This window comes from Diceros bicornis, chromosome 18, assembly GCF_020826845.1.
Source record: "Diceros bicornis minor isolate mBicDic1 chromosome 18, mDicBic1.mat.cur, whole genome shotgun sequence".
Taxonomy (NCBI): domain Eukaryota; kingdom Metazoa; phylum Chordata; class Mammalia; order Perissodactyla; family Rhinocerotidae; genus Diceros; species Diceros bicornis.
The window spans coordinates 26,071,362-26,085,038 of NC_080757.1; the positions used below are offsets into that span (position 1 = coordinate 26,071,362).

At 50.2% G+C, this 13,677-nt stretch overlaps 2 protein-coding genes across 4 annotated transcripts in view; one reads left to right on the forward strand and one right to left on the reverse strand.

The window, feature by feature from the left end:
- Positions 1 to 8,234, forward strand: part of MYO19 (myosin XIX) — a 41,082-nt gene extending 32,848 nt beyond the window's left edge. For both annotated transcript variants that reach the window (XM_058560461.1, XM_058560462.1), the window contains exons 21-26: positions 1,485 to 1,588; positions 3,382 to 3,548; positions 3,677 to 3,806; positions 5,137 to 5,222; positions 6,168 to 6,473; positions 7,643 to 8,234. In XM_058560461.1, coding sequence (XP_058416444.1) covers positions 1,485 to 1,588; positions 3,382 to 3,548; positions 3,677 to 3,806; positions 5,137 to 5,222; positions 6,168 to 6,473; positions 7,643 to 7,771 — 922 coding nt within the window. In that variant the 3' untranslated portion in view covers positions 7,772 to 8,234. The remainder of the gene's footprint in view (positions 1 to 1,484; positions 1,589 to 3,381; positions 3,549 to 3,676; positions 3,807 to 5,136; positions 5,223 to 6,167; positions 6,474 to 7,642) is intronic.
- Positions 8,235 to 8,313: 79 nt separating this feature from the next.
- ZNHIT3 (zinc finger HIT-type containing 3) lies at positions 8,314 to 13,314 on the reverse strand. Of its 2 annotated transcripts, XM_058560477.1 has the most exons (5): positions 13,180 to 13,313; positions 13,017 to 13,048; positions 11,117 to 11,203; positions 10,012 to 10,095; positions 8,314 to 8,863 (listed from the first exon to the last, which is right to left on the reverse strand). In XM_058560477.1, the coding sequence occupies exons 1-5, from the start codon at positions 13,263 to 13,265 to the stop codon at positions 8,682 to 8,684; spliced, it is 471 nt and encodes a 156-aa protein (XP_058416460.1). In that variant the 5' UTR covers positions 13,266 to 13,313; the 3' UTR covers positions 8,314 to 8,681. The 2 variants fall into 2 exon arrangements, with proteins under 2 accessions (XP_058416460.1, XP_058416461.1); XM_058560478.1 differs by lacking the exon at positions 11,117 to 11,203 and having other exon boundaries at positions 13,180 to 13,314.
- Positions 13,315 to 13,677: the final 363 nt, after the last annotated feature.

Sequence of the window (13,677 nt, forward strand, 5' to 3'; positions counted from 1 at the left end):
AAGTCTAAAGTAATTCAGTGCTAGGAAAGAAACCAAAACTACTATTAGGTAGACTGACAGGGGCAGAGGCTCCTTGGGCTGGTCAGGGAGGGGCCCTCAAAGCAGTCAGGCCTCCAGGAAGCGAAGGGACCAGCCTGGGAAGGTTTGAGTGGGGAAAGCATTGCAGACCAAGGGAAGAACAACCTCAGAGCTCCCAGGTTAGGAACTGGGAGATGCTAAAGTGACTGGAGCATAGAGGGCCGGGAGGAGGGGATAGAGAGGGCGGGAGCCAGGCCCGCAGCGCCTTGTAGGCCATGTCAGGACTTTGCAGTTTGTCCTGAGTGCCGTGGAAGCTGCTGGATATAATAAGGAGGGAGCATTGTGCGCTCATGTTCTAAGAAGATCCCTGTGGCTGCTGTGTGGATGTTGGACGTAGGGTCAGGAGAGAAGGGAAGAGATGAATGAGAAGGCTGTGGCAGGTGTACAGGCAAGATGGTGGCCCAGACGAGGGTGGCAGCAGTGAAAAATGGAGAGAAGTGGGTAAAATTGGAGTATGGCTTGTGATAGAAATAGGACTGTGGATTGATCGACCGTGGGGAGCAGTCAACTTCCAGGTCGCAGAAGCAGCTTCTGGGCTTCCATCTGAAGCAAATGGATGAATTGGGGGAAAGTTCCCCAAGATGGGATGGTCTGGGGAGGGTCAGGAATATGGCGTCATCAGGTTTGAAATGGCTCAGGGTTCAGCAGAGGGGCACTGTGAGCAAGGAGGAAATCACCTAGGGAGAGAGAGAAGGGGTCTGAGGCCATTCCCGGAGGAATGCTCAGATTCTGAGAAGTGGATGATGAGACACCAGCAACAGCAACTTCCAAGGAGTCGTGAGTGAAGAAGGAAGCCAGGATGGTGGGTGCAAGAGAGCTCTACAAGGGAGAGGGGTCAGCTGGGCAAGAGGAAGACTGAGCACTGACCCCTGGATTTGGCGGCACAGCTGATGGCTGTGACAAGAGCCACATTGGTGCAGTGTTGGAGACAGAAGCCAGTACTAAGGAGGAGGAAATACAGGTATCAGATGTCACCAGCTGAGGAGAGAAGCACCATGAAGGGGAGCAGAGAAATCAGAAAGTGGTGGAGGCAGTGGGGTCAGAGAGGACCGGCAGGAGACGTGGCTGAGCACGTGTGCGTGGTAGGAATGGTCTAGTTGTCCGGGGAGAGGCCTGCGAGCCCCTTTGGAAGGAGGCAGCCTGCAAATCCCCTACTAAAAGGGTGAGACATTTTGTTTTGGTTGATCGAGGCTGCAGGAAGAGCAGACTCAGTGTAAAATGCTCTCCGCTGAGTGACCCTGCTAATCTCTCCAGAAGCACAGCCTCGTCCATTCAGTGGCACAGTCAGGGCCGCTCTCTGCGGGGCTGTTGAGCAGATTGAATATGATAGTGTTGCACCCGAGCACTGTGCCTGGCTCACGGATGAAGTCACTTCATTCTCTTCTTCCACCTACTTTGGCTTCCAGAGTCTCGCACCGGAACTTCGTGGAACGATATGAATTGCTGAGAAGGCTCTGTCCTCGCACATCCCCTGGCCCCCACAGCCCATCTCCTGATGAAGGGCGCTCAGGTGAGTGGGGCCCGTTTGTTAGTTGTTTGTTCAACCACAGTTGACTGAACCAGCAACACTGGGCACCTACCCTGGGCCATCTCAAGGCTAGGGGTGGGGGTTCAGAGATGAATAAAACACAGCCCTGCCTTCATGGTTCTTGGTTCACTGAGGGAAACAGACTCAAAAAATGACAAACAGTGGGGAAAGTGGAAAGACATAGCTAGGAACAGGATGTTGTGGGTGTTGCTGGGGAGATGTGAATCAGGGAAGGCTTCCTAGAAGAGGTGGTGTCTGAGGACAGATGGGATTAGCCAAGTGAAGGGCATTCTGCATGACAGAAGTAAACTGCACAGAGGCCTACAGGCAGGAAACAGCACTGTGTGTGTGAGGAGCTCCAGGCCATTCAGTGTTACTGGCTCATGAGGCAGAGAATGGGAGGTGAGGCTGGGGTGATAGGCAGGGCCCAGTCACAGAAGCTGGACTTTATTCTCTGGGCAGATGGGAGGCACTTCCAGGGAAGAAGGGAGTGACATCAGCCTCATGCTTTCTTGAGACCACGGTGGGGGCCCCGTGGCAGGCCATGGGAGTGAGGCTGTTAAGTTGGCCAGAGCAGAGAGAAGCTAAAGATGTGGGTAGTCAGGAAATGTTGGGAAGAAACTGGTCAGACCAGGCAAGCATTTGGTTAGATGCAGAGGGTGAGGAAAGGAGAAAATTAACTCTGCCTGACCAGTGGGGAAGACAGGGTTGGGGGAAGCTGCTGAGCCCTGCCGGGGCTGGCTGGAGCTCCAGGCCCCTGGAATCACCCAGTGGAGACGTCTGCAAGGCCTTTGGCAAGCTTTAATCTCAAGGGGAAGCCTGGCCTGTGGGCCCAATTTGGGGGTTGTGAGCATGTGCATATCACTGAGTCTGTGGGAGTGAGGGAGGCGGCCCTGGCACAGGTGGAGGGAGAGGCCAAGGACCGGGTGTGAGGCCCCACCCAGGAGGACCCCTGCCCCGCAGCAGCTGCTCCTCCCACCCACACAGCCTTACCCTGGGGCCCACCAGACGGGGCTGGGACAATTCTGCTTTGTTTTCCTCCTCTCCTAGACAGTTTTGTCACTTTCCTTTCATCCTTTCTCCCCACCTCTTTTCTCCCCCTTCTCTCCATGGTTTGCTCTACTGCTCTGGGTCTCTTGCCCAAAGCCCCCCTGGCCCCTGGTTGATTTTGCTGCTGTTTCTCATCTGCGGCATCTTCTTTGGCAGCCTCTGTCTCCAGAGAGGCACTGGGTGGTCAGAGCCCTCAGGTAAATCCTCCCTCTACAGGAGTCAGCCCTGCCAGATGCGGGAGGGCAGGCAGGGGGGCCCGCTGGGCCTCCACAGGACTGGGATTTGTCCCTTTTCCTATACATGGTGGGGAGTTAGGGGTCAGGGACTGAGGGAGTGGCCTGGCTGTCCTGCTTCACCGTCAGCAAGTTTGGGGCCTTGGAAACAAATGCTGGCTGAGCAGCCTGGGATACCAGGTTGGAGTCCAGGCACCAAGAGCCTTTAGGCAGCCTGCCCAAGGGGACCCACGGGAATGGAGGCTGTGGGCCAGTCCAGGGCACAGCCACAAGTGGGGACTCTAAGACTTCTCAGGACATCAGGGGCCTGAGGGACAATCGAGGGGCTGCCTCTGATCTACCCCCAAAAAGGAAGGAGGTAGAAATGGTTAGAGGCAAGAACAGCAGGAAAGAAGCCTGTGGAATGTTGGGGAGACCAGAACCAGTTTCTTAAGGCCACAGAGGTATCTAGGCGACCAAGCACTGATGGGACCTCTGTCTCCCATCCCCTAGAATGGTCTCCACACACTGAGGAGGCCACGCTGCAGCCTCTCCTCTGGGACATCCTACACACTCTGCCAGCTCTAACTCGGGCAGCAGCCACACCTGGTGACCCAGCTGAGGCTATGCCAGCCCCAGTGCACTGTGGCAGGACCAAGGTGTTCATGACTGACTCCATGGTAAGCTGGTTTGGGATGAGGAGCAGAGATTACAGAAGCCAGCTGCATGCTTTCTTCAGCAGGATAGGGTCTGGGCCCTCCTCAGGGCAGGAGAGGCTCAGGACCTCAGTGGATGTCCCTTCTTCCAGCTGGAGCTTCTGGAACGTGGGCGTGCACAGGTGCTGGAGCAGTGTGCCCGCTGCATCCAGGGCAGCTGGAGGCGACACCGGCACCGCAAGCAGGAGAGGCAGAGACGGGCTGCTGTGCTCATCCAGGCAGGTAGGAGGGGTGGGGCCCTGGGCAGGCCAGCAAGTGGGCCTAGATGCAGCTGCTGATTGCACACAGACCCCACCTGATACCTGTTTCCTTTGAAATGCTGCCCCTTGAGTCCCCATACCAGGCTGACTGTGTCCTAGCCTCAGCAAGTTGATGGCACATCCTTCTGGTGCCCTGGGACTCAAATTCCCTGTCCAGCTCACCCAGAGCATCTCTCCGGTTCAGTGGATACCAGGTCAGACCACAAATAAGGGTGCTCTGTAGGTAACAGAGGCTAAAAATGTGACTTTAATTCCCCTTTCCCAGATCTCGACAGCTGTTTATACCATCTTTTTTTCCCCTTATAACAACTCAAATCATTACCTGCTGGGCTCCAGCACTTGTAATGAGTTTAAGAAGGTAAAAACTGACAAGATTTGATTCGTCAAAGGAAGCGCTGTATGAACCATGTTCATAGCAGTCTTATTTTGAAAAATAAAAATACTAGAAACAACCCAACTATCTGACAGTGGTGGAGTCATGGCTACATTATGGACCATCCTTATGATGCAGCTAAGAAGTATTTTTGAAGACTCTTTTAAACTTAATGGAAAACCAGTTCCAATATGACGTTGAAAGCTGGATGCCAAACTACATGTCAAAGGTGATGTCACCTCTGTATGGTGCGTTTCTGTGTGTACAGGCATGAAAGAATTCTATAAAGAAACACTGTAAAACCATTTGGGTTGGTGAGATAACAGGTGATTTTTAGGTTTGTGTTTAAACTTTTTAGTTTTCTAGAATCCAAATGTATTAGTATTTAATGGAATAGCCCTTTTTCTGAATATGATTGTACCAAAAAGAATCAGAAAATGCTGAAATTTCAAGAGAAGAAAATAAAAATTTCCACATGATCAGTCCACCATCCAGTAGTTATTACCTTAACCAGCATGTGGGTGTACAGCAGTGTCATTCGTGGATTCATAAAGCAAGCAAGCAAGCAAATTCAACTGAGAGTTTCCCAAAAAAATTGAAATAATTTTAAAAGATGCAGATGATTCAGATCCCTCTTGTTCCCTGGGCACTGCCCCAGACTGAGCCTGCTCCCAGCTGCCCCTCTCAATGTGTAGGTCTCTCCAAGTCTGAGGACAGTCTGAGAGGGTTTTCCAGAGCCAATTTTGCTAGATATATTGACTTTGGTACCTTACATTATGTAGTGGCACGAGGTAGCCATTCATTGAAAAAGGAGCTATTTCAAACCTTTACAGCTGCTCTGGTGTTGCTGAACAGCCAGGTTACCGATAGCACTAATGAACATTTTACTCTCTTTCCTGTTTCTGGGCAAACCCCTCAGCTGTTCGTTCCTGGTTAACTCGGAAACACATCCAGAGGCTGCACAGAGCTGCCACGGTCATCCAGTACACGTGGCAGAGATGGAGAGTGAGTATCTGACTTGAGAAGTCAGGGTGGACAACGGGTATTTTGGTACCAGATAGACCCGGCTGGCATGCTGACCCTGCTGCTGCAAAATGGGTGGCCTCATTTTCCTCATGTATGATATGGGCATGACCCCACCTACACTGCAGGGTGGTTATGACATAAGGAGTAGCATAAGCAACTCTGGGAATATACTAAAACCATGAAATTGTATACTTTAAAAGGGTAGGTTTGGGGCCGACCAGTGGTGTACTGGTGAAGTTTGCATGCTCCACTTTGGCGGCCCAGGGTTCGTGGGTTCTGATCCTGGGCACAAGCCTATACACAGCTTGTTAAGCCATGCTGTGGCAGTGTCCTACATACAAAATAGAGGAAGATTGGCACAGGTGTTAGCTCAGGGACAGTCTTCCTCACCAAAACAATAAAAAATGAAAGGGTAGGTTTTATGCTCCATCAAGTAGATCTCATTAGGCTTTTTTTTTTTTTTTTTGGTGAGGAAGATTAGCCCTGAGCTAACATCTGTTGCCAATCCTCCTCTTTTTGCTGAGGAAGACTGGCCCTGGGCTAACATCCATGCCCATCTTCCTCTACTTTATATGGGACGCCACCACAGCATGGCTTGATAAGTGGTGCATAGGTCCGTACCTGGGATTCAAACCTGCAAAACCTGGGCTGCCGAAGTGGAGCATGCACACTTAACCACTACACCACCAGGCCGGCCCCAAGGCTGTTGTTTTTTAAGGTAGCATATATAGGGTCTAAGCACAGTTGCCTTGGGTATAAAGTTCTGCCACACAGAGCCCACCTAGTTGAAGCCATCCAGCTGTTCATGGCCAGGTGTCCTTCAGTTCACCTTGTTAAGCTGATTTATTAAAGAGAGTTTTGGTTTCCATTTGCATTAAGAGAGCTAATAAAATGAAAGCTATAAAGTGGTGTTCTCTTTTTAAGATCAGAATGGCCTGCCTTGCTTCTAAAGAACTGGATGGTGTGGAAGAAAAACACTTGTCTCAAGCTCCCCATTCCCCAGGATCCTTCCCGCTGCCCCAGGTGCAGACCAGGCTCCTGGGGGCGATAATCCGCCTCTGGCCCCTAGGACTGGTCCTGGCCAACGCAGCTGTGGGTATACGCGGCTTTCAGAGGAAACTGGTAGTCTGGGCCTGCCTCCAGCTGCCCGTGGGCAGCCCCAGTAGCTACACCATCCGGACAGCACAACAAGAACAAGCTGGTGTCATGTCCATCCGAGCACTGCCTCAGGTAAACTGTGTGGCAGGATGGCAATCCTGCCCACCACAGCTCCGGGTCCCTCATACTCCACTGTAGAAGGCAGAGGCAAAGCCCAGCCAAGTCCACAGCAGGAGCAGGATTGAGGGTGGGACGAGAGTCATCCGAACCCTACTGGGGAAACCAGAAGCCTGCGCTTCCCAGCTGGCTGCAGGTTGGGGTAGTTTCCATTGTTACAACTAGGAATTTTCCAGAGCCCTTTCACTTTTTAAAAACTGCCTCTAGGGGCCGGCCCGGTGGCGCAAGCGGTTAAGTGCGCGCGCTCCGCTGCGGCGCCCGGGGTTCGCCAGTTTCGATCCCGGGCGCACATCAACGCACCACTTGTTAAGCCATGCTGTGGCGGCGTCCCATATAAAGTAGAGGAAGATGGGCACGGATGTTAGCCCAGAGCCAGTCTTCCTCAACAAAAAAGATGAGGATTGGTATCAGATGTTAGCTCAGGACTGGTCTTCCTCACAAAAAAAAAAAAAAAAAAAAAACTGCCTCTAAGTGTTCTAGCATCTCCTCTGAATCTTTTAATTAGTTCCACTTTCAAAAAATTTGAGTTGTGATGACAGCTTATTTCCTCCAATGGCACTGGATTTAGCACCATGCTTTCCTCAAACTGTATTACTTGGTTTAACTCCTATTCCAGCTGAAGAAATGATAAGCAGGTGAAGTCCAAGTGCTCTGTTTTTATATTATGGGCAGCCAGGGAAAAAGAGCCAGCACATAAAATGGGCTAATCCTCAACCTATTACATGGGGTCACAGCAAGGATTAGTGACAGTGACAAGGCAAAAGGAAGGAAACACCGAATTTCCATACCAGAGGAATTACTACAGGCCCTAATCTCGATAAGCTCTCCCAAGACAACCAACACACAGCCTAGCCAGAGTGTAAATGGAAGTGTAACCATTTGATCTTCCAGCTTTAGGCAGTCATAAGAACGTGATAGGCGATACTCCTAGTAGGGGAGAGCTCCCTCCTAGTGTTTCTTCATCTGTCTCACGCTGAATGGATGTGAAATTCTATATTTTAATACTGCTTTGGACTTGGCCATTGTTTTAGAATAAGGAAAAAAATCATCAACTCAATCCTGCTCCTGCTGTGACTCTCACACCAGTACGTACTTGTCCACACATCCCTGCATCTCTCTCCTAGGGTTCGATAAGGTTTCACTGCAGAAAGTCTCCACTGCGCTATGCTGATATCTGCCCTGAACCTTCGCCCTACAGTGTCACTGGCTTTAATCAGATTCTGCTGGAAAGACACAGCCTGGGCCACATGTGATCCTTCTCACCTTCTGTCCTCACCTGGCTGGGTGATCCTTGGTGCCTTTGTTTCTCAAGGCCTTTTCCTGCCAGCTGCCTTGCCAAAGACGTTTAATCAACACACAGCTGCCAAATGACTCCCATAGCAACTCCAAGCAGAGAGAGCGAGCAACGGCTGCTGCCTGCAAGCCAGGGCTGCGGCAGTGCCTGCACCGGTGGCCCTGGAGCTCCAATCTACACCTCAAGCCGACATGTGTCAGGGTTGGTAGTTAGCAAACAGGATTAAGAAACATCAGAGCCACGGAGAACTTACCACATCTTACTACCTTCACAGATCCAACTCAGTGGTGTCATTCATCACTACAGTCGGGCACCCCCCCATTCCCCACAAACAAAACAGGCAAAGTCAGCTTGAAATCAGCTCTAAAATTCTGGCTGGGGGAAACCTTGCATTTAGTTCCTTAAGAAGGAACAAAACCTTACTATTTAATATGTTGTTGATTTATTTAATATAATTTCAAGCAATCAGATTATGAACTAAGGATGACAAGCAATGCAATGTACCATAAAACCACCATATCTTGATTTTATTTAATAACACTGAGCAAGTTTTAACTCAAATGGGTGTGAAACTTGATAAATGATATCACTGATGATGTCTACCTTAACTGTACCAAAAATAAAACATTTAAAAACAACCATCTGAAGTTTTCTTTCCATAAATGGTTTGCTATCTTGAATACCCCCATCTGGCTGAAACGCAAGCCCATGGCCATGGAGGTGAAGACCTGCATGACCTACCCTACATCAGCCGGTCTGAGCATCACCGCCATTGCTTAGGGCCCTACACTAGCTGGTCTCCCGGGAGAAGGAGCAGGCAGGTTCCGAGAGTCAAGCACATGCTTGAGCAGACAGCAGAATAATCCATCTTAAGAATCCTCATTCTGAGATGGTTCCACAATCCTTAAACAGCAGTCAGCAAACTCCACAAACAAGGGCTCCTGCATGCAGGCTCTCATGAGCTTTGCCTTGTTATCTCCCTGATCGAGGCTGACCATCAACTGTCTAAGGTGTGGGTTGAGCAGTAAGCTTCTTAGTGCTGCAGACTCTCCTGAAAAATTAACAAGGAAAGAAAGGCCATCTGGATTCACGTGGGAACAGGTGGAGACAGCTGAAAGCTCGATGTTTCAAATGTAATGACTATGAGGGATGTCGCATCCCCTTAATCTTTAAACCCACAAATTAACCCAGTGCTTCACATAAACAAGGTGAGATGAGCCTATTAGATGATTTCCAAGTTAAATGCTACCAGAGATTCCTGTTCTTGATATCTTTGTAAATATTTGAGCTTTATGCCATTTCACCTAAGAAAAAATAATTTATTTTACCAGCACAAATACAGGGAACAACAGCCCTGAGCTGCTGGCATGTTTTCCTCCTGCACAGGCATGAAGGTTCTCAGTGGTGAGGACAATTATACCAAATACTCTGAATGATGTTTAAGCGAGTGCTTGATCCAGCATGAAGCAGGATCAGCAGCAGGAACTGACACTAACATCTGTTGGGTGCTTTACAGTTTACAGAATTGTTTACACTTATGCCCACTCAGCTCTAATCTCAGTCTATTCACTACCAGGGGACTGGGGGCAAAGCACCACCTGTCAGCCTGACTCGTAAATGGGAGGAATGAAAACAACGCCCACCTTTAGGAAGTACACCAGCCTGTTAAGTACATACTTAACTGCTGTAAGGACTGACAGCAGTCCCCCCAAATGCTGGGCATTATTAACACCCGCGTCCCTCTAAGAAATCAAATCCTGGGATTACTCAGTTTGCATTAATGGCTGGGGACATGGGAATAAATGCAGGCCCCTGCCCTACAGATTAGTGTGAGAGACAAATTACCAGAAAATGTGGTGACAGGTATATTTATTATAAGGCACCACTGAAAAAGTGGCTAATTCTGAAAGAGAGAAGAAAAGTCAAGAAAAGTTTAGCTGAGGGAAGGAAACTTGAACCAAGCCTTGAAGGAGCAGCAGAACTTTGCCAACCCACAAAGCCAAGAGGATTCCAGACCGAGAGGATGGCCCTGTCGGCTGGCTGGGAGGTGCGGAAGCCTGTATGTTTACAGAACCAGGCGGCTGGAGGAAGGGCTCGGCACGCCACACTAAAGTATTTAATAACTTTAAAAAATCACATTCTATACAATAGATTAAATGTTATCTCAATGGTTGACAAGTCAACAATGCACAGACTTACCTAAATTCTTTAAATTCTGCAAAGAAACTCTGTCCTCTTCCTCATCACTATTGAGAAAGTCAGCTATGGAGTCATCATCATCATCTAAGGAAGACAGAACATAATCAGCTGCTTATGACTAAAAAGAGAGCCTGGGTGCCAGACCTGAACTACAGTTCCAATGATGAAAATGTACATGCACATGGGGGACAGTAACGGGTATGCAAGTAGATACAGATAAAAGGAACCTCTTTTTTCCTCTGGAATTTGTGACTAGACACACTCCTTTTAGGAAAGGGAAGGAAAGTGAAAGAGAGAAGAATTGGTGACTTTAACGAATGCATCCTAGTGTTCACAGACTTACTCTACGTGTTTCCCTGTGGTCTTTGGGCTTGGAGCCTGATTTTCCAATTGTTATCGCCCCACCTCCCCTCACTCTGGCTCCAGCCCTGTCATGAGCCAAAAAATCTAGGTGCTCTGTAAAAACCTGTGCTTTGAGCGTGGGCAGAAACTGCTGGCACTGCCTGAACCCAACAAGGAAGATTCTCAAGGTGCAGAAAGGGGCCATCCCCTTGCTGCGAGTGTTCAATACCTCTTTGGTGGCACTGGGGCTGCATTCAGAGCCTAGCGTGGTACATGACGCCCAGGAGGTATTAAAGAAGGGCTGACTGGCTGGATGGGATGACAGCCCACTCCCCCTGTAAGCTGTGAGGAGCCCCCAGCAGCAGCAAGGTGACCTCGGCCAAAGGCAGCCTCCCGCCCAGGCCTGGCTCAACTGAACTACAGCCTCAGCCAGAGCCATGGAGGCAGACCCCAAGCTGTGACTGGAGAAGGCTCCTGCCAGCAGGGTCCACCTCTCACCTCACCCCCAAACCATGGCTATGGCCTTTCCCCCTTCTGCCTCCTGCCCCCATATTTCTTGTCCTGAACAATGCCTGCAGGCTACTCTATAATATCACCCGTGACGACATGCGGTCTCACTCCTGGTGCTCTGGACTAAGGAAGCTGCTGCTCCCTAATGAAGCCACCATTCTTGACTCCCTGCCCCAAACCAAGTCTCCTCTGCTTTTTCAACTTATTCTATTTTAAACCCTTTTCTAGGTTTGTTTGAAGTCAAACAACCCACCTTTATTTTCCACAGGCTTTATAGTTTTTGTAGTAAGAGCTGATCTTATTTTTTTCTCAACAGGATGAGTTTCAGGGTTGCACTGCTCTGAAAGAGACAAAAATCTCAGGCGCACATCACCTCCATTCTGATGGCAAGGCTGCACCTCCCCACCAAGCCAGAATCTAGGTGGAAGCATACATATGAAGTAAGGGATGTGGATGGGGGTGGAAATGGATGTAGAGGAAGTGAGAGATCAAAGCAAGGGACAGTATCAGGAAAGCACTGAGCAATCCTGAGCCTGGCAGAAGGCCTCATGCACCCCTAGGCCTGTCCCCATCCTTCCTTGTCCTGCCTAATCTCAACAGGGCTTTCACCACTATTAAGTGGCACACTGACTTCAATTAGCATCAAACTATTTTCTCAGCAGTTTCAGATACCAAATTTGCATGTACCATGTGCCACTGGGAATACACAGAGCTAAGTCATCAGGCCCATCTCTGAGGGGTTTAGTCTTGATGACAGCTAGAGATATGGATAAGATAAGGAGAGTCTGATCTAAGTCACCTGAGAGAGCCAGGAGACAGGACCAAGAGGAGTCTTGGAGGCGGAGGCACTGCTAGTTGGCAAGAGCATTCCTGGCAGAGGGAAAGGCTGGACCAGACCCTTGAAAGAATACGGTCAAGTGCAAGGAGACTGCAGGGAGATGGTGATGAGCAACTGTCCACTGCCTGGTAGGGCAGACCTGCCAGATGGTTGGGGCACAAAACGTGGAAGCCAGAGCAAAAGAATGCCACACACCAGAGGTTTGCCTTTCTTCCCAAGACAAGTGTCTGTCAGCAAGGACACTATTGTGTTCAGGGCAGAAAGCTCCTTAATGGTGTAGTACAGTCTCACATACCACAGGATGTTTATCTGAGCCTATACCAATCACCTGTAGTACCATTAACCCCTCCTCAGCTACTGTGATGACAAAAACATTGCCCCAGGGAGAACAATACCTAGCTTGAGAACCACCGCCTCCTTTGCTAGACAGACTCAGAGTTTTCAGTAAGTGAGTGAACTGCTCAAGTTTGCATTTCAGAAAAATCTAAGCTGGCAGAAGCTGGGCCACGCAGTGAAGAGCTCCTGATTGCCCTAGGGATTCTTGGAGGGACTTCACAGGGCTGCAGAGCCTGCGAGGAAAGCGTTCTGACCCAGCTCCCCAACCCTATTTCCAGCAAAGCAAGTGTACTTCTTTCCTAACTTGAGCTGAAAGGCTTCTTTGGAAAATGCTGCAAAGATATTAAGGTAAAAAAAAAGCAGGGGGGTCGGGGTTTGAAACATACTGCTGTAAACCAGAGACTGGAAGGGATGAAACTAGAGGCAACCAACCACTACACAACTTTAACATAAGAACCAATCGAGCATGAGGTCGTGGGAAAGGGTCCCTGAGAACAGAGAGGAGAGACCGGATTAGAGAAGGACTTAACACATAGACAAAATTAATAGACCAAGGGCATCACTCCTTATGGTAAACAGATCTACCCCACTGTTTCTAACAAGGCATTATTCAAAAGAAAGAAAACGTTCTTGTCAACCTTAGCCAGAGCAGTGTCTGCCAAACGGTGACGGGCTGCGTCAGAATGCTACGATGAGGCAACAACTAAGGTACACTTCCGCGAAAGCAGTCGACTATTTTTAAAGAGGAGGATGACACGTAGAAGGAGAGGCAGAGCAGAAACCAAGTGTTTGATTGTTCAAAATACGGAACGGCATTCACGGGCAGAGGTCCCCCCAGGGGCTCCGACAGGCTCGGGCGCGGCAAGGCCGGGACGGAGCACGGCCAGGGGTGTTCACGTCGCCGAGACGGCGGCGAGAAGTGGGGGCCGCCCCGCACGAAGAGGGGGCCGGCGGCTGAGGCGGGGACGCCGGGCCTTACCTTTGTGCTTCCGGAAGCAGGTCACGGAGCAGCTGTAACAACAGAGCCCACAGGCCGCGTCAGCCACGGACGCCGCGCGGACCCTCCCGCAGTCCCGCAGCTCCCCCGGGCCCCCCCCCGCCCGACACGCGCGCTCTCCTTCCCCACCGCCTTTCGCTCTCACTACGGCACGCGGCAGGCGGGGCAGCGGTATTTGGGCTTCTCCAAGCAGATGACGCAGACGATGGTGCTACAATTGAGCGACGCCATGGCGTCGCCACGGACTCCCTCACACAGGGGCGCGCCGGTCTCTCAGCGCGTGTCCCACGCGCACGCCTTTTTTTCCCGTTTCCTTAACCAGGACCAATCAGCGCGCAGCACTTACTGGCAGTCAAAAGCAATGGATTGACCCTGCTCATTGTTCCAGGCCTGATAAGTAGAAAGTCGATACACTCGATGTACATCCAGTAGCTGCATCATAGGTTTTCCCTGATTAGGTCACATCGTCGAAGAACTTGTTATGTAGCCCCGTCCGTGTCCCTAAGCGGCTGCGTGACTTGGAGCAAGTCATCGTCACTCTCCAGTTCTGTTGCCCCGCATGTAAAAAGAATACGTGGGACTCAATGTTCTTTACTTGCTGGCTTGGACTTTCTGAATCTTGCATGGGCGTTGTGTTCTCCAC

Bases quoted from the DNA above. Each gene is read 5' to 3' on its own strand.
- ZNHIT3 (XM_058560477.1), bottom strand. From the start codon at position 13,265: ATGGCGTCGCTCAATTGTAGCACCATCGTCTGCGTCATCTGCTTGGAG. The intron at 11,204-13,016 runs GTAAGGCCCGGC...TGTCTCTTTCAG, and splicing joins CTGCTTCCGGAAGCACAAAG to AGCAGTGCAACCCTGAAACT. The intron at 10,096-11,116 runs GTGGGTTGTTTG...TGTCTTCCTTAG, and splicing joins AAAGCCTGTGGAAAATAAAG to ATGATGATGATGACTCCATA.